Source organism: Gymnoscopelus microlampas, assembly GCF_963454915.1.
Source record: "Gymnoscopelus microlampas genome assembly, chromosome: 3".
In the NCBI taxonomy this organism is placed as follows: Eukaryota; Metazoa; Chordata; class Actinopteri; order Myctophiformes; family Myctophidae; genus Gymnoscopelus; species Gymnoscopelus microlampas.
In genome coordinates this window covers 14,148,052-14,168,700 of record NC_139940.1, presented here as the reverse complement: position 1 = coordinate 14,168,700, position 20,649 = coordinate 14,148,052, and the positions used below count along the sequence as shown (strand labels likewise).

General features: G+C 42.7%; 1 protein-coding gene across 1 annotated transcript in view; it reads right to left on the bottom strand.

Moving 5' to 3' along the window:
• clcn1b (chloride channel, voltage-sensitive 1b) overlaps positions 1–20,649 on the bottom strand; it is a 62,812-nt gene continuing 42,163 nt past the window's right edge. Inside the window, exons 11-23 of the mRNA XM_084053533.1 lie at positions 20,487–20,571; positions 19,965–20,120; positions 18,092–18,161; positions 15,735–15,845; positions 14,611–14,824; positions 13,479–13,612; positions 12,190–12,356; positions 10,651–10,732; positions 10,481–10,560; positions 7,379–7,423; positions 7,111–7,215; positions 4,023–4,109; positions 1–1,430 (exon numbers count right to left, since the gene is read on the bottom strand). Of these exons, the coding sequence (XP_083909659.1) occupies positions 819–1,430; positions 4,023–4,109; positions 7,111–7,215; positions 7,379–7,423; positions 10,481–10,560; positions 10,651–10,732; positions 12,190–12,356; positions 13,479–13,612; positions 14,611–14,824; positions 15,735–15,845; positions 18,092–18,161; positions 19,965–20,120; positions 20,487–20,571 (1,948 nt within the window). The 3' untranslated portion in view covers positions 1–818. The remainder of the gene's footprint in view (positions 1,431–4,022; positions 4,110–7,110; positions 7,216–7,378; positions 7,424–10,480; positions 10,561–10,650; positions 10,733–12,189; positions 12,357–13,478; positions 13,613–14,610; positions 14,825–15,734; positions 15,846–18,091; positions 18,162–19,964; positions 20,121–20,486; positions 20,572–20,649) is intronic.

Sequence of the window (20,649 nt, the reverse complement as noted above, 5' to 3'; positions counted from 1 at the left end):
CAAATTGAAACATTTATTAGATCTCAAAAAACAACAACAGGTTGGTATGATCTGAATTTACTATACAGTTAATAGTTGTAATTACATTTTCATTTCAATCAGTAAACATTTTAAATGCATGATCAGCATGACAAAATCAAAATAATTGATTAAGCCGTCATTAACAATACATTATTTAATTATCAAACAATTCATTGCTGTCAGTTACTTTGCCATGAGTGTACATGATTAAATTAACAGAACCTTTTTTTTCTTTTACATTCAGTGTATAGCTACACAAGCATTACTCCATACATTCAAGATTTCGAAGATATGGGCATATGAACATTGAGCGGGTTTTGATATGTTGTAAAAGACAAGCTTGTCTGTCTGACCGCCTGTGGATCAAAAGACAAAGGGAGACACCTGAGAAAGAGTGAAAAAAAACAACAACATGAGGCTGCTTTAAGAGTAGAAAAACAATCCATCAGAACTACAAGCTCTGGGAGCGTGTGCGTGTGTGTCTGTGTGTGTGTGTGTGTGTGTGTCTGTCTGTCTGTCTGTCTGTCTGTCTGTGTGTGTGTGTGTGTGTGTGTGTGTGTGTGTGTGTGTGTGTGTGTGTGTGTGTGTGTGTGTGTGTGTGTGTGTGTGTGTGTGTGTGTGTGCGCCAGTTCCTTCTTCCTGCTCTCTTGAGAGCTGAATATCCAAGTGGGCCGCGGACGGGCCCAGGGGGAACTCCTCAACCCCAGGAAGCGACTCTGCTGTCACTGGGTGCGAGGAGCTAAAAGGGAGGGGGTTGTCAAAGTCTTTTCCCTCTGAGAACCCTACAGTAGTCTTCCCTAAACACGTTTGTCCAACTCCTTGCCCTCCCTCTCCTCCTTCTTCCCCTCTTCTTCTTCTTCCTCCTCCTCCTCCTCCTCTTCCTCTTCGTCCTCTGAGTAGGACTCATCCTCCTCTTCCTCCTCTTCCTCTTCCTCCTGGAGGGAAGAGAGAGTGAGGACTGTGGCGGAGGGCGAGACAGGGGAGGTGGTGGGCGAGGCGACGGCAGGGCTCGAGGAGGTAGAGGTGGAGGGCTCCTGCAAGGGTGACATGGGCTCCAGCGGGGGGCATTGCGCCTCCACCGTGGTGGTGACGCCGCCGCTCGCGCTGCTCGACGTGCTACTGGGGGAGGAGTGGGCGGAGTCTCCACCTGTCGCAGCCGCTCTAGAGGAGGGGGAAGGGGAAGGGGAGGAGGACGCCGGCCCCTTCCCCTTGGACTCCCCCGTGGAGCCCATCCTCGCCGGCTCCCCCTCCACCCCCGCCCACATGTCCACCTCCCGGCTGGGGGAGGAGGGGGCGGACGACGTGGGAGGCTGGTGCTTCTTGGCCTTGCGGCTGCCGTCTCTGAAGCTGGCCAGGGGTGGGCGGAGCCTCACCCCGCTACGGGTGGAGCCCTCGATGGCCTTCTGCAGCTGATGGTGGAGGAAAGATAGAGGTGGTCAAGGATACAAGCCCTCTTCTCCCAGATCCACCTTCTCTACACACTCCAACATATCCTTGTATATCCGTGTACAGTATATAGACAATACAGGAGCCATGGCCTCACTATATAGGTTTGTGCGTTATTTTATGTTAATATATTATATGGAAAGTTTGGAGCACAAAGGGTGTATGTGACATTTTTGGTGAAACTAACTTTTATAATTTTAAAGGTCTCTATGAGCTTTATCAGATAGTAAAATAATATGTTCATCAGTATTATGTCGCTATCATGGTCAGTATCATGGTCAGTATCATGACAGTATCATGACAGTATCATGGTCAGTATCATGTCAGTATCATGTTAGTATCATAGTCAGTATCATGTCAGTATCATGGTCAGTATCATGTCAGTAACATGTCAGTATCATGTCAGTATCATGTCAGTATCATGGTCAGTATCATGTTAGTATCATGTCAGTATCATGTCAGTAACATGTCAGTATCATGGTCAGTATCATGTCAGTAACATGTCAGTATCATGTCAGTAACATGTCAGTATCATAGTCAGTATCATGTCAGTATCATGGTCAGTATCATGTCAGTAACATGTCAGTATCATGTCAGTATCATGACAGTATCATGGTCAGTATCATGTCAGTATCATGTTAGTATCATAGTCAGTATCATGTCAGTATCATGGTCAGTATCATGTCAGTAACATGTCAGTAACATGTCAGTATCATGTCAGTATCATGTTAGTATCATAGTCAGTATCATGTCAGTATCATGGTCAGTATCATGTCAGTATCATGTCAGTATCATGTCAGTATCATGTTAGTATCATAGTCAGTATCATGTCAGTATCATGGTCAGTATCATGTCAGTATCATGTCAGTATCATGGTCAGTATCATGTCAGTGTCATGGTCAGTATCATGTCAGTGTCATGGTCAGTATCATGTTAGTATCATGGTCAGTATCATGTCAGTATCATGTCAGTATCATGGTGGTCAGTATCATGTTAGTATCATGGTCAGTATCATGTCAGTATCATGGTGGTCAGTATCATGTTAGTATCATGGTCAGTAGCAGGTAACGGTAACGCACAACAAGGGTTTGGTGAGGTGCTGACCTTCAGGAACTATCTTAAAAGCAGGAAAAAAGTCGCACATTCTGGCTAATGCAGTGATATGTTTAATTGACGGTACGCTGAAGTTGATTCTGAGGATGTTGTTTTTGACGTTGTTTTTGATTAAATAATTACAATCAATGAAAAGTTAGTTTTTGCTCTCCTGTAAAATTCTGAAAATGATACTTTTGTTCTCCAACTTAAGCCACTCGACATATCATATATATATCTATATCATGCGTTATTTCCACTTTTATTTTATACTATTTTGCAACATAGACTATTTGCTATTTGCAATACTTGACACATAAAAAGTCTTAAAGAATCCTGGTTATTTAGCTGACTGAATAATGTATATACCTTAAAATATTTAGGTCCAGGGTTCGAACCCCACACTGGGATGACACTTTGTTGCGTATTCATCTGGATTGCCTTGGAGGGCATTGGCTGATATTACATCATTTTGGAATATACTCAAACTGTGTGTATGAAAGTGTATGAAAAAGCTACCCAGTTACAGCAACAAGAGTACTTTTTATTAGTTACTTTCCACCCCTGCTTATGAGGTCATTCTAGATTAGGATCACAGTTATATCATCTGGAGACCATGGCTCATATTCCTGACAGCCTGTGCCACTGGATGAGACCGTTAAATGTGTATCGAGAGAATTATAGGCTAAATAATAAGCTCTCAATGGGAAAATATAGAATTACTAAGGAGAAAATCCAGGGAGATGAGAAGCGACAGTGCACGATGGCGTAACAGCATGAATCATAACACAAACTGCGAAAACTGTTGGAGAACAACTGCCCATACTGTGAGCACACTGCCATGAGCTGTCATGCCACGTTACAAGATCCAGGCTGAGAGAAGGGCTGACACGTGTGAAAAAAACAGACACGGAAAATAACGCCTGATTCATACTTACTGTAGTTGCGCGTGATGTCTTGCACCAAAAAGAGCCGATCTATAAGCTCACATTGCGTCGCAGCTTGTAGAACTGGCTATTTTCTCTGCGAGACACGATGCACAACCAAGTATAAATCAAGGGGGAGAAACGAGTGAAGTCACCTCCTGATGACCTGTAAGATGCAATCCACTTGACCAGTCAGGTTCGGTCAAGTGCTCAGACTTCTCTCTTTTACCTCTGACTTACGTTGACTCCAAAATGGTTCGAATATTAATTAAAAGGGCAATTTTGTCCAATTCTGTCCTTCTAATGTAATATAGATATAATAGATAGACACTAAAATAGACTCAGTAATCTAAATGATAATTCCATTTGATTTCAAAAGCCCCCATAATCTGATTACTGCGTAGTATAACTGATTTCCGACGCTGGCTGTAGTGCATTACAAGGACCAGGCTGAAACAGACATGCAGACAGAGAAACAAACAGGGAAGATTCATTGCCTTGAAAGGAAAAAAACACAAGAAAGAACAGTGACCTCACCTCTTTCAACGCCACAACGCCCACCAGTTTGCCAATACTGGTCACATAGGCATGACTGAGACCCAGCAAGGAGAACAAAGTGTGGGTCTGAGAGAGAGAGAGAGAGAGAGAGACAGAGACAGAGAGAGAAAGAGAGAGAATTTTGAGAAAAAAAAAAATCAGAACAACACACACGCACACGCACACGCACACGCACACGCACACACACACACGCACACACACACACACGCACGCGCACACACACACCAATCAACCAAACAGAGAGAGGGAGGGAGTGAAAGAGCTGTAGTAAGGGGATTTATGAATCTTCCAGTAATTGTTCAGTGCTAAACGGTTGTAGTTCTGTGGTGTATATATATGTGAGATCTTGCAGTGTATCTTTGCGAATTCTATGCTAATATTATGGTGCCTGCCCAGCTGCAGTGTAATTACACTTTACCATATAACTGATTTAAACACGGCTAGCAACATCCCAGCAAAATGAATCACACCGCTCACGCAGTGTGAGACGTTCTCCCTGCACTGCTTCTCCTTCTTTTTAACCACTTAAACCCTATATGCTTCATTGACCCCACATTGGTTCCCCAGGGCTCTATCCTGGCCCACACATTTTCTCCCTACAGCATATTCCAAATCTCTTCATCGCGTTGTGACACGTTGTAAGCTTGTAGCTATTTTTGGTGAATGTTTGCCCCAGAACAGGGATGCTAGGGTTCAAGAGTTTAAATCATTCTGCAATTTACAATTTAGGCATTTAGCCAACCAAAGCAAGATAAACGCATACAGCAAATGCATAGAGAGTGTAGTGCCTCAGTAATCTAGGATCATAGGTAAACCAATAACCTAGCATCAGTCTAAACCAGTGGTTCTCAAACTTTTTCATGTCAAGGACCCCCAAATTGACACTTATTAGCCTGCGGACCCCCATTTCAAAAGATATGCCAAGGATAAGAGAAGATTTTTTACGGCTCTAGCAGTGATTCTCAACCATTTTAATTTCAAGGACCCCCAGTTTGACATGCATTAGGGCTATAGACCCCCATTTAATGGCATTTCTATCACTTGGACCGCAATTTATATTGTAAAATCTATGTCATTGAGCTGGAGGAGGATATCTGGGAGTGCTCTTTGAAACGCATTAATACCACCTCCTTGTGTCTCAGACACTGCTTGATCCAATTTAAAATACTCCATCGTTTGCATTTCTCGAGAGAAAAACTGTCCAAAATGTATCCTGATATAGATTCTACCTGTATTAGATGTAATTTGGAGCCAGCCACTGTTGGGCATATGTTTTGGAGATGCACATCCTTGACTCAGTTTTGGAATAATATTTTTGATGCCTTCTCATCCATTTGTCATGTAACAATTGAGCCCAATCCAATAACTGCTATATTTGGAGTTCCCAATGATGATGTACCAATTACCTCTCCTCAGGCCAACTTCATAGCATTCTCTTCACTTACAGCCCGGAGGCTTATTCTCCGCAATTGGAAATCAGATAAACCACCAACGTTTACAAGTTGGGTCAAGGATGTGCTGTCCTTTATACCATTAGAACAGCTCAGGTACAATAGATATAAATCTCCCCGAAAAGTTATAAAGGCCTGGTCCCCTTTTATGGAATTCACCCTTACTCTGTCTTTTCCTACATTTGCTGGAAGTGATACTGTATTTTGATTCAATAAGTGTTTATATTTTGTTCCTGTTCACTGTGGTTTCTAGGAATATTGGTCACTCTTTTAATTGTACTTGGATGTGTGGTACCCTATATTTGCCAAATTAATTGCTAATTGTCTGGTCTGGATACGCTAAAACCCCCTTAAGCTTATTAAGAATTAAGAAATTTTCCTTTTAATTTTAATTTCATTTATTTTTTTATTTTTTGTTTTGTTTTCAATACCAACTTCAACTATTTACTGCTCTTGTATTTTATTTATTTTCTCCCAATTATAAATGTTGTTTTATTGTTGTAATTTTATTTTCTGTGAGGGAACCGGGGAGGGTGGGGTATATGTGGGGTTGTATGTCTTCATAACTGAAAATACTAAAAATAAAGTTGTAAAATCTATGTCAATTTAACTCTGAGAGTGTACAAATGGAACCAAATGGACCCGTTAGGGTCCATTTGGTTCCATTTGTACACTCTCAGAGTTACAGACCCATAAGGGTCCATTTGGTGCCTAATCTATCATTTAGCTGGGGACCCCCTGGAACTCCCTCAAGGACCCCTGGGGGTCCCCGGACCCCACTTTGAGAACCAATGGTCTAAACAGTATAATATAAAAAATAATAATAATATGTACATTGCAACTATAGAAACTACTGTATAGGATGCCAGGTCAACAAATGATCCTTTGCATAAGACTGCATGGTTGTCATGGCTAGGTCAAGTGCTACAGGCTAAGGTGGAGTCTGAAGAGGTGAGTCTGAAGACTACGTCGGAAAACTGGGAGTGAGTCTGCAGTTCTAACTGCAATGGGGAGTTTGTTCCACAGTTTGGGAGCCAGAAGGGAGAAGAGTCTGGGACGCGTGGAGCGCTGTCCCGGATGTTTTAGACAGGGACGTGCACAGATAGACTCTAGGTGGTGCTAGAGCACCTGCCCTTTGCCCTCTTGACCAGAAGTGCCCTTTTGAAAAAAAGAAGAAAAAAAGTGTTTTTTTTCCAGTTTACAGCAGGGGTCTGCAACAGGGGGTCCTCAGAGTTACTACAGGGGGTCCGCCAAATCTTTATGTGATATGATTTTTCTTTTTACCATAACCACTCGAAACCTAGCATCCCTTTTCTGAGGAGAACTTTAGCCAAAAATAGCCGATCTACAAGGCTTGTAGATCGGCTAGTTTTGGCAAAGAGGTATAGGTGTAGAGGGAAAAAAGAGCAGACCAAGTAAACAAAAAAAAGTATAATTTACTTGAGCACCTGCCCCTCAAAATGTCTATGCACGCCACTGGTTTTAGAGAGGGTTCTTGATGCCATTATGAAGGAATAGCCACATGACGTCACAGTCTAATTGTGTAATTAATGGCTGCACAACATGACCTCCGGGTGAGAGAGGAGCGTGTGAAGCAGGCGTCGCCATGGCGTCACCTTGTGTAGCGAAGTTCTCTCCACCAGCTGAAAGGGGGAGGGGTCTATCCGGATCTGTTCCATATCGATTGGCTTGTCCAGCACCGCCTCTTCCCAGGCTTTGATCTGCATGGGCCAATCACGCGCGCACAATAGAGAGATAGAGAGAGAGAGAGATTGGAGATGGACTCGGACGATAACAGAGTGGATGGTTATTGATTGATCAGTATGGTTTGATCATCTCATGGTTGGCTATGTGGAGATTCTATATGTCGATAAGGTTGCTTACCTCTTCTGGGGTCATGGTGTCAGTCAATGTAGGAGGACTGGCCTCCTGGGAAGGAGAGAGAATGGGAGAACAAGAAAATAAGGCTTCAACGCCGTTACAAACACACACAAGCGCACAAAACCTGTAGCAACCTGTATGTAAATAAGAAAGGATTTTTTTAAAACGTAACAAAAGGAAATCAAAACTGTTGGACAACTTAACAACTTGAACCCCTTGCATGCCTATTCTGGGGGAACATTGGCCAAAAAAAGCCGATCTACAAGCTGAAACCTTAGATTGGCTATTTTTTGGTGAAGAGATTTGGTGTAGACGGAAAAACGCGATCAGAGTAGGCTGTAACTCAAGTCCGTTTCAGACTAGAGGGTTGAAGTGGTTGATTGTTATGGATGGAGACCACCCCCTCCATGCAAACAAGCATAAAAGCATCAAGGCTGCCTGTCACTCTGTAATACTCAGACTCAACCCTGAGTCGATCTGCGAGAGAGGAAGAAAGAAACAGTGAAGTTAGGTGGATAATTATGTCCAAGCAGAGTGAAGAAAACATTTGTGGTGAGAATATACACAACAAGAGAACACAAACATTCTATTATGCACACACAAATCTAATGAGATGACAATAAGTAAAGAAAGGCACGCACGAGGAGTGTGCACAGCCGCGCACGCACGCACGCACGCACACACACACACACACACACACACACACACACACACACACACACACACACACACACACACACACACACACACACACACACACACACACACACACACACACACACACACACACACACACACACACACACACACACACACACACACACACACACACACACACACACACACACACACACACAGACGGGGCCAGCCACTGAGACGTGACAAAGATTGTCAGAGACAGAGATGGAGAGAGAAACAGAGAGACAGTCAGACAGGCAGTCTGTTCAAACAGCTGTATGGCTTTTCTAAATGTCTGCGCCGGTGCCCCCTGGTGGTTTGATGGACGCATCCATCACAGGATACGTCAACTCCCCATCAGAGTAACTGCCATGTCACACATATCATGTCATCACTGCCTCCTCCCTACCAAGGAGGAGAGCTTAAGCCTCGGAGAAGTGCAGACCTACAAGCTCACGATGCGTCACGTATGCGACGCATTGTGAGCTTGCAGATCGGCTCTTTTTGGTGTGCGACACCATCGTGCGACGAAGCATAAATCAGGCTTTAAGCTCCTGTCTGGCCTGCTTGAGTCATCTGATACGGCATCAGTGACGTGTTAATCCTTCTATTCATCGCGGTTAAGATAAAGGCTATACAATGCCACTCTTGCTTCAAGGACAACGGGCTATCGTGACATGTGACATTTTGCCCGGCCGCTTTTATCTCGAGTGGGCCATACGAAACCAAGGGTGTATGGGATGTACAGTATATGGTCGCTGTCGGGAAGAAACCTTGTATCTCCATATTTCATATTTTTATGTTTTTTTTGCCCTATTTTGCACTTCGCCGTAAGACAGTGTCACTCAAAAGTTGTGAAAATAGCCAATCTATAAGCTCACAATGCCTTGCATCGCAGCGAGTTGTGAGCTTGCAGATATACAACTTTCACTATTTCTAAAAATATGTACGGTACACCCAGAAGCAACATTTGAAAAGAATAATGACTGTTTTTTTTACCATAGGAAGGGAAGCCCTAAGAATCCTGGACTCCACTGCAAATATGAAATCCAAACGAGCACTTGTTGCACTGAGCATTAGCCACTATCATTAAGTATTATTCACATGTGCATTGGTCTTAACCCTTGGACGAGTCTCTCGAATTCCTCTCAAACCACTTAAGGGGTTAAAAGGAGAATATATCATGATAGGGTATTGACCAACAAACTGTTCCAATGCACATAAATATACAACATCCAGAAGCAAAATTTGCTGATTTATTTATGCATTTATTTATTTTTACAGTATTGTCCAGTGCTCACTTTTGCTCACTATTGCAAAAGGCAAACTGTGAATAAGGAGGACATCCAGCCATCGCCAGTTACAGCACATGGCAAATATAACTTACTGTATCATTCTGGACCCCTTATTTTCATCAAACAATAGCATCTATAAACCATGTGTGGTTTATAATATGCCAGCATCTTCTCTCCACTGGCATATCTATCAAATAAAGGCTCAGAAAAGAAAAGAAAAAAAACGTTAGAAGAAATGTGCTCCACTAATAAACTTGCTTTTAAACCGAGTGATAATGCAATGAGGTCGCTTGTCAACCCAGGGCTTTTGGAATGATCCAAACCTTTCACTCCTGTTCGGTGACTCTCTCCAGAGGTATAATAACCCATAACCTTGGTAATGGCCATTCTGATAGCCCTTGAGCTAAACAAGGAAACAAAGCTCTAATTAGTGTCATCCTCCTTGAGCTACACAAGCAAGCAAATGCTTGACAATGCTAGTATCACACTCAACCCACTGAGCAACACAGGGAATTGAACACTCAACCCTTGCTGTGTCAATGTAGTGTAACATATACAGTAGTAGCTAAAGCACAGTATAGCTCTTAGCAGCTGAATGGGTAGCGAGGCCGCCTGATCACAAGGTCCCCAGTTTGCCCCCCCCGGTCCACCCAGTCTATGTGTCAAAGTGTCCCTGAGCAAGAAACTTAACCCCTAACTGCTCCCCAGGTGCTATATTAATAGCGCCCACTGCTCTTAATAGTGAGGATGGGTAAATGCAGAAGACAAATTTCACGTATGTGCAAGTACAGTGACAAATACCTCAAAATCAACCTACAGAGGACTAAATTATTATTACTGTATATGTATACTCAGTGGTATAGCCACATTTACAACATACGCTGTGGTAAAGCCCCATACTCCTTCGATGACATTCTCCCAGAGAATTGGAAACTTTTTGGGGGTGGCTGATTTGCATAAGAAAGAGTGTGAGTCATAGCATAGTCACAGACAGAAGGCTCACACTTCGAGCCAGGCTGATATGAGAGCAGAATGCTAAATGTGAAGTGCCTGCCAGTGGCTGAGTAACCACCACTTAGATTAGCACCATGCTTGTACCCACTGAGTGACGCAGGAGTGTTTGTGTTTGTACCTGGGTTTCAATCTGGCCTGAAGACGAGGAGGAGAAAAGCCGCTGAAGGGTTCTTCTGACGGACGACTGCCTGCGCTTGCCTGTGTGGAGGATTACATGTAAGACGAGGAAAAGACAGATGGTAAGATGAACTTCTAAACTGGTCAAATTGAAGGAGGCAGAGACTTCACCTGAGCCAGTGTGATTGGTAGAGGTCTCCTGTGGTTTGGGGGATGGGATAGGCCCGTTACATTCATCCAGCACTGCTGTGGTCTGTGAGACAAGAAAAGGTTGTTACTGTATATGAGTGTATCACATGCCCAGCCATTATCTGCCATGGGTGTGGCGAGTGATAAAAGCTCTGATAGGGTGATAACTGATGTGAACCCTAGGGCTGATAACTGTTATCAGCCTTAAGGCACAAGCCAGTGCCACCGCGTGCTAAAATGTTGCCGTGGCGTGAGCGACATCGCTGTGGAAGGAAAGTGGTCTGGAACATGACTCAGGAACATGGCCGCCACGGTTGCTACATTGATCACATGCTATTTTCTCGCAGTCTGCCTTTGTTAATAAAGTTTGTGATAAACAAATTCACACTCAGTTATTCGTTGTGGGCCTTGATAAACAACCTCGGGCCTAGCTGTATCAGTCCTCCCATACCTCTCATGCATAATTTATACTTAGAATTTAATTTGTAAATCAGACTTCAGACACATATGGTTCAATAACCCCAGGCAACAATGAATACCTGAGCGATAATCTATCTATAATATGTAAAGTTTCAGTCACGCAATCTGGTCAAAGATATGTTCCAAACACTTCCATAAAGCATGGTTAGCTGTGCTTTACAGTGTGACATGACAACTCTGGTGGTTGCCAGGCAGATAGTTATCTATCTTTCTGTTTTTCTCATGTATTTTATTCTTATGAATTATGCATGCTTCTTTGCAGAATCTGCAGTCTGGGGAGACAGAGAAAGACATAGAGACAGAGAGAGGGGGGGGGGGGGGGCGGGGGAGCAACAGAGAGCAACAGAGAGAAATAGAGAGGCAGAGAGGATTATGTCCAAAAACATTTCTGGTGAGAGTATACACAACAAGACAGAGAGATTACACAAAATAACACACGCACACACACGCATATTGGAAACAATTAATCCTATGACTATGGATACTTAGATGATACCTGTTGGATCATTGTCTTTTTTTTTTACTTACATTTTTATCCCTCGATTTTGTAACCCTTTTTTCACCCGGTGCCAATTTGCTAAGTGATCCTGGGCACTACACTCCCCCCACCAGCCTAGGGAGGCCAGGGCCGAGCTCATGCCTCCTTCAATGCATGAGAGCCAACTGACCTTCTTGTCACCTGACAGGGGGGAGTTTCCCTGGTTGGACGTAGTGTGTGGAAGGAACACGTTATTCCAACCAGTTCCCTTCCCCTCCATCAGGCGCCCCGGCTGACCAGGGGGAGGCAGTATAGTGACCAGGATTACTACATGTTTTTGTGAGGGTATTAACTATCCTAGGAGACACGGGGAGAACATGCAAACTCCACACAGAGTAGGCCCTTTCACCAACCCCACCTATGGGCTGTTGGATCATTGTCAACAAAATAGACTGACGCAGAACAATTATACACACAGGGAAACCTAGGCCCATACTGACCACTCATAAACAACATCGACCTGTGAGTCATTTTATAGCGAGTGCCTTTCTCAGGTTTCACACCTTGGCTGTGCTCTGCTCTCCTCCCTCCTCGTCCTCGAAGGTGAAGGACTCCCAGCTGACCGGTGACGTCTCACCTTTCTCAAAGGCCTGCCTCTCCGGTGAGAGCCACCAGTCAGACAAGGCCTGGAGCTCGGTCCTCTCGATGGAGCCCAATAGGATCATAGATTCTGAAGAAGGAGGTGTTTTATTATTATTAACCCATTCAATATGGGAACGTATCTACAAATGTCTTCTAAATCCTAACAGTTTTCTGAAAAAAAACGCATGTTGGTATATCAGTGTTTCTCAAACTTTTTCATGTCAAGGACCCCCCCAAATTATTTGTATTCCAGGGACGCCCCCAGAAGCAAAGATTTGAGTAAAAGAAATCCCTTTAAAATACATATATATTCATAGATTTGCACAATTTTTCAAGATTTTTCAAAAATAGCAGATCTACAAGCTTGTAGATCTGCTATTTTTGAATATAAAGTATAAAATAATGTTTATAGCTAAAATCTAAAATGACACAGATAAATTGTCGGATTGAATTGGTTAAGTTTATTATTAGGGGTTATTGGGTATTCAGGTTATTGCCTATTCAGATCTCGCACTCTGGATAAGAGTGTCTGCTAAATGCCTAAATTGTAAATTGTAGGGGTCCAAGCAGTGAAGCTGCAGGAACCTTATGTTTTTATTCTCATTATTCTTTCTCTGTAAAATGTGTTTGTGCAGAACAAAGCTCAAAAACAGCACTGCTCTCAGGCACGTACAATGACATTCACTGACCTCAAGGCCTAGTAATAATACAGTTTATGTTTTTGCAGTTAAAACAAGAACAAACTGGCCAAGCGTAAGAAATCCTTCATCGTTTTAATCTCTCAAGTCATCTGTATCTTTGCTCCACTGGTTGCTCAAAAAAAAGTTACATTTTCTCTACCCCAAAGAACATATACAGACTTTACTGGTCTTGCTGTAAGTTAAGGAAATGTCAATACATCAATATATCAGCGTTATCGTCTGATACCGATAATAATTTTGGAGGTGTTAATTAACACCTCCAAATAAGTGCATATGTTGAAACAGGCACTAAATCACAGTTATCTTTTTCTGGAATTGGAAATCAAAAGTAGGTGAAAATCATTGGATGTTTGTAGCATCATAAAGTCTACGTAATCACTTTGTGGTGATAGCCCCCCTTCGCTGAGAGGAAATTCAACTGTGGGTTTCATCACTCTTTATGAAATACTAGCATTAACTAGCATAACATAACATAGACCTTTGCCAGTAATGTGTGTAATACAACGTACCTTTGGAGTCAACCAGGGGGATGGTTTTGAGGGAGGTATTCTCTAGAAGGTGGTTGAGCTCTCGATAGGTGGATTGTGAAGACAGAAACTTCACCTTGCGCACCATGATGTCTTCCACAAATATGTTATACTTGCTGTGGGGAAGCAGAGAGATAATGTATCTGTCCAATGACCATGATATTGGTATTGAAATGGTAATGCAGACATACACTTTTACCGTACGTACTGTATATACGCACGCAATCTTGGCTAAGTAAGTAGTTTAGTAACAGTAGTAGTTCTATTAACTATTTATAAGGCATCATCAATTAAAAACCTACAATTTTTAAGGGACACTTCTAAAGTGTTATCCATTATTCTAATATAATCTATAATTGGCCGTGTTCGGGGGAGCGAAGCCGGTCGGGGAGGGCGATCTCTATCGCGGCGTTAGTGACTCATACAGGCTTGGGCCGTGCCTTTCAGTGGGGGGTGCTGAACAGGAGGAGTAGGATGGAGGTGCTAAGTCCTCACTGGCAGGTGAGAACCAGTAGGGTACAATAGCAGTGGCAGCACAGAAAAGTGTGGGGTTGGTTATGTGGCATAACTACCACGTAAATTGGTGAAAAAGCGGTAAAAATGATTGGCTAATCTACAAAAAAGAAGAAAAAAAATACATATCCTAGTGCATGCCTGGTAGTGTGACTATTATGATCTCTCACATCATGTGTTTGTGAGTACAGACAATGTGGTTGTTTACAACAGATATTCCTAAAGAAACTCATTACACTGCATGCCAACCTCTCCTCTACTCTGAGCCATGAGAGATTGGCATGCCTTCTCCCTGTACTCTGCCTCCCACCTAATGGATAGGCCAGTGTGAGCCTTGCAGCCTTATTCTGAGCTATTTGGAGCTTAGACGGATCTTTTTTGGCTGCACCTGACCAGACTGCTGAGCAGTAATCAAGGTGAGATAAAACTAGTGTCTGTGTCACTAGCACTACGGAGGCAGGTGTGAGGAAAGAGGAACATCCTCTGATGCATTTTATTCCTCTGCCCATTTTCTTGACAATTATTTTCAATATGTTTCTCTCTTGGTAACTGCCCGCCAAGCATGACACCAAGCAAAACTGCGTCACCGGCTTGATGATACCTGATGTGTCCGAGGGCCATTTCGGGCAGGTAGGGCAGCTTCTTGATCTGTATGATGGAGTCGTAGAGGGAGGGCTGCAGGCCCTGGGCCACCATGTTGGCCAGGATCACGGCCACCATCATGGGCAGGATGTGGGAGATCTGACCCGTCAGTTCAAAGCAGATCACCGCCGTCGACACCGTGTGCGTGACCGCTCCGGTCATCGCTGCGGCTCCTGGTATGGATGGATGCCCATGTTACATTACTGAGTGAGGGCTTTGTGGTTTGCACCACTGATTGTATTTCACACAGTATGATGCAGTGAAAAAAAAAATTGGATTCGGATACCAATAAATAGGAGCTTAACCCATTGAGACCTGAGGCCGATTCTACATGTCTCCTAAATCTCAACAGCATTCTCAAAAACGTATGTTTCTACATCAGTGGTGCTCAATCTTTTTCATGTCAAGGACCCCTAAAATGATATGTATTTGGCCACGGACCCCCATCAAAATATCTTGTTCCAGGGACCCCCCAGAAGCAAAGATTTGTTCGCTTTAAAAATATATATATTCAAAGATTTGCACACATTTTCACGGTTTTTCAAAAATAGCAGATCTACAAGCTCGTAGTGCGGCACTCGATGCCGCGCTATGAGCTTGTATATTTGCTATTTTTGAATAGCCCAAAGTGTAAAATAATGCTTTTTAGCTCAAATCAAAAAATGACACAGTTCCAGGTCTTAATGGGTTAAAATAAACATACGGCCCACCCATCTGACGACTTAACACGGCAGCCGGTTAAGTGGTCAGACGGTTGGGCCGCAAATGCTTTCAAGTGGGCCCCTGATCCAGAAAAGGTTGAGAACCACTGGTATTATAATGTGATTCTCAACACACAAGGCGACAGTAATGCATGTAATATGTATGCAATGCATTCCACCAAGCTGCAGTAAAACCAATTTTCAGTGTTTCTATACATTCATGGTGCTGGCCTTCATCAATGATTAAAACTGTAATCTGTGTACGTGACTATAATAATACGCTATAATAATGACTGTGAGTCAAATGAAATTGAGTTCAGTAGATTTCAGAGAAAAGGGACAGAATGTAGAGTAGATGGTACGAGAGACCCCCCCGACTGACCAATGACAGCATAGCCTCCTGGGAGAATGCGGTAAACTATCCCATCAAACAGGATTCCGTTTGGGAAGAGAGTGGCCATGATCTCCCCTACCAGACGACCGAAGGCTGCACCTAGAGGACACATAGAGGACACTCTGGTTTAATCCATTAAGACCGGGAACGCATCTGTGTCATTCTAAGATTCTAAGATATCTAAAAATAGCAGATATACAAGCTCATAGCGCGGCACCGAGTGCCGTGCTATGAGCTTGCATATCTGCTATTTTTGAATAGCCAAAGAAATCCAAAATGACACAGATGCGTCGCCGGTCTTAATGTGTTAAGACCGGGAACGCATCTGTGTCATTTTAAGATTTCTTTGGCTATTCAAAAATAGCAAACATACAAGCTCATAGCGCTGCACCGAGTGCTATGAGCTTGTAGATCTGCATTTTTTTGTGCAAATCTTTGAATATGTATATATATACACAAGATGTTTAACTCCGATCTGTGCTTCTGGGGGTCCCTTGAACAACATATTTTGAGATGGGGGTCCACGGCCAAATACATATCATTTTGGGGGTCCTTGACATGGAAAAGTTGGAGCACCACTGATATAGCAACATACTGTTAGGATTTAGAAAACATTTTTAGATATGTATTTGGCCCCATCTCAAAAATTTTTGTTCCAGGGACCCCCCAGAAGCAAAGATTTTGGTTACAAATGTTTGCTGTAAAAATATATATATTCAAAGATTTGCAAAAAAAAACAAGATTTTTCGAAAATAGCCAAAGAAATCTAAAATGACAGAGATGCGTTCCCGGATTGAATGGGTTAAGACCTACACAATTCATTGTCAATGTACTGTATATAGTTTATCACCTATAGTCCAAGAGATCACAACTTTTAATCCTTATCCGAGTGGATCAGACGTTGATCTTGGGTAGCTCAAAACAAAACAAAAAACAGGATGGGCATCACTTATATCTGATCTGCAATCATAGTATTATCTCAGCAAACATTGTATTAATAAGAAATGAAATAAATCAAATCACATCTTTAAGCGCCTAAAATCCAAATCTGATCCACTTGGATAGGGGATTAAAAGTTCTGAACTCTTGGGTCCTGGCATTCGTCTTTGCCTGGCTGGTTTATCTAACCGAGGGCTGGCATATCAGCCCGAGCCACAGGCGAAAAGATACTCCAGTGTTTCCTCAGCTGTGAATTCTACTCCACCATCGGCAACAACCGTGTTTGGCGGCCACTCTTTTGGCAGCGAGGCTGCTCACAGGGACAGTTCAGCACATACAGTAGTGGCACTTTAGCTGGAGCTGATTGGTGCTGTTGTATCAGCCTAGCAGCTATTTATCATTTTTTCACTCCCCTTAGAGCAAATAAAGGCTGCTGGTTGTGTCATAAATATGTATATTGTATATTTTAGTTCCCTCAATTAGTAATCACACAAACAACTAACTATGATGTAGTTAGCCACCTTACAGACACAGTATAACATGCTGTGTACCTGTAACTGTAAAATGTTTATTAAGGAAATTAAGGGCTTATATCTTCTCTGAGTATCCTGTCCTGTTAATTAGTATTCAGACATTTCCAATACAGATTAAATGAGCACCTGATGTCAGTCAGATTGATTGCGCCTGGACGGTAACTGTTATAATGATTGAAGAGTTTCCGACGGGAAGGATTCAGAGTGTGACATGAGTCAGTCAAACACAGCGAAGCAGCACGTGAGAGACATACTGTACAAGAACGCAGTGGCGCCATACAGCCGTGGAGTGTATTGGTGAGTGAGGGAATGCTTGCTGGGAATACTAGCTAAGGTCTAAACATAGGCTACTGTATGTAAGTAATTTTGTTCCCCCAAATCAGTGACATGTGAAACATGTTCATAATGGCTGGCAATATTTTACCTATTACTTGAGTTGATGACTACAGTGATTAAACATGATTAATGATGTGATGATGTGATGATTAATTATCATCACGTATCATTAATGTGATTAATGACTACAACAAAGACAATTGAAGCTGATGTTCAGAAAGGGGAGAATCTCCTACCAAGGGTATGATTTGTAAAAATATAAACGAAAAAGTCTACAAGCCGATCTACAGTACAAGCTGTGAGCTCTGAGATAGTACATCTGCTATTTTTACATTTTTCTTATAGATTTTAATTTGTTGACAAATTCGCCCAAAAAAAGGGACGCCAAAGTTAATGTGGTTGATATATATTTATATTTTAAACTTATCAAACCCAAAAGGAACTGTGTATGATCAGAAGGATAAAGGAAACACATCCCCACCGGCTGTAGAAATGAAAGCAGAGGCAGCCAGCCAGCCAGTCAAACCCTGCTCCTACCTAATATGAAGACGGGCATGAAGGCACCAGAGGGAATGGGCATTGTGGTGGAAACAGCAGACATCCAGAACTACAGGGGAAAACAACAGGAAGTTATCATCAAGAGAGAGATGCTACACCTGCTACACATGCTACCCCACCCCCCCCCCCCCCCAGCCCCCAGCTACCTCCAACTCGTCTGCCAAGTTTGATCAAAATAAGATTAAAACTGTCCGAGTTATCGCTGTGACAGGCGCTGCCGATTGCAACACACCCACCATGCGCAGCATGGGTGTAAAATAATAGGCCAGTCTCCTTGCCAACGGGGGTATTATATGTCTATATTTTTATGTGGCGCTATGTAGAAATGTAGCTCATCAGCACTTTCCAGGGTATTTCAGGGAATTATCTCCACACTGAGACATCAAAAATACAACCACAGTTGCACTTAACCCCTACATATTTCCTTGACCGGGGTTCCCAGGGCTCTAACCGTGGGCAGCTTATTTTCTCCCTACGCACCAAATCTCTTCACAGAAAATAGCAGATCAACAACCTGTAGGTCTGCTATTTTCACTGAATGTTCGCTTATTATGACATGCCCAGAATAGGGATGCATGGGTTCATATTAACCAAATAATTACTGTCTTGTTTGACCATCTTCCTTCTCTCACTCCTTGTTGAATAATGTTAGACCCTATCCGCATGCTCGTCATGTCATGTCCTCTGTACTTGGCTTGTGCACACTTCTAGCGACCTTGGATATGGCAATAAACTATTCAATATTGAATCTTGAATTTGTGCTGACAGACCCTCCTGCACAGGTTATATATCATCTCTGTTAGGCCGAAACCTTGTATCTCCATATTTCATATTTGTATCCTAAATGAATGCCATTTTTTATACTTTGTCATATGACAGTGTTATGCAAAAGTAGCAATAATATCCAATCTACAAGTTCACAACAGAGATTGTACACCTGCAGTTTTCGCTATTTTGGAAAAATGTTGCCTATCATAACATACCCAAAATAGGGACACCAGGTTCAAAGTGGTACACGTCTGTCTGTGGGTTTTAAGGGTTAGAGCTTGTGACTACATACAATGTAATGTAACATTGGATCCATTGGAACACAGGTTCTTTTTTCCATTTCCTGAAAAGTAATGGTTTTGGACATGCAAGGTTTCCACCTGACAGCAACAATTTGAGAAATGCTCTCTCCTCAATCTACTGTAAGAGCAAGGCACTGAACAGCTACTTTACTAACCAGTACTAAATGATTATAAATGTGCTGAATATCATCCAAGTGTGAATTTGTGTTGAAACAAACTAAAAGGGGTGGTGCCATAGTTTTGCACTTTTTCTGTTTCTCATGTGTCTATGAGGTTGATAGAACTTCATTAAGCCCCCTTGGGTGTTTTTATGGTGTTGTATGTCTTCTCTGACTATTTTGAGTTTCTACCTGGAGGCTGAAACCTTGAGGGTCAAACGTGCCAATAGAAAAACAGCGCTTTAGTGACATAGTAAAAACATACCCTCCCCCTCATTATCATAACACAACAGGTGTGGGCATGAGGAGGAGGAGGGACTAGGACAGGTGGGTGGTGCTAAGGTGGCGGAGGAGGTGCTAAGGTGAGAACCAGGTATACTTAATGAACTGGAGGCGTGTCCACATCAAAACATAATTTTAACAATTTCTGTACACTTTTTTGAAAAAAATCTTCCTCCTAGTATAACCATAATACATGATGATCATGTTTTAGGGGGGGGGAAAAATCACTGAAAATCACGGAACCCTGTGATTTTCAGTAAAAAAACAGCAACTGTGTCAACATTCATTCCCCTAATGAATACGTGAAAGTCAAACCACCACAGAAAGCAAGAGTGTACGTACCTTCATGACGAAGAAGAGTAAGAGAATGACGAAGACACTGACGTGGGGGTGTATCCACGCCGAGGATCGCCCCAGTCCAGGAGGAAGGGGGGAGTCCAAGAGTTTGGTCCAGGTGAAATTATCGAAGAGGGAGTTGATGCATTCTCTGGGCATGAGCTGACAGACGAACGAAAAGGCAGAGAGGCAGAGAGACAGACAGATAGACAGACAATACACATTGTAAGGTATGGCTTTGTATACTGTTAACTTTGTCGTGTTGTTTTGATTGTGTAGGCGAAGCAATCTAAGATTAATCTGATTATGGTCCTGATCTTGAGTAAAATAATAGACTACATTGCTAATTACTGTTCAAAATAGGTAACCAGTAATCTTTTAAAAGGTAATGACCGTAATGTAAACATCCATTCTTACTAACCAATGATTCTTTTCTGATCAATTTACAGATATATGTCAGATACAACATGAATATAAATGATGGGTTTAATATTGTGAGTGTTTTTGTTTTGTTTTGTCTTTTAATACCTCTCCAGCCATGAACTGACCGAACCCAGGAGGAAATGTAAGGGTTGCGATGATCAGCGTCACTGCACCTGGATAGATCAATCGACTGTGTACGCGCACACGCACACGCAGACACACGCACACACACACACACACACACACACACACACACACACACACACAC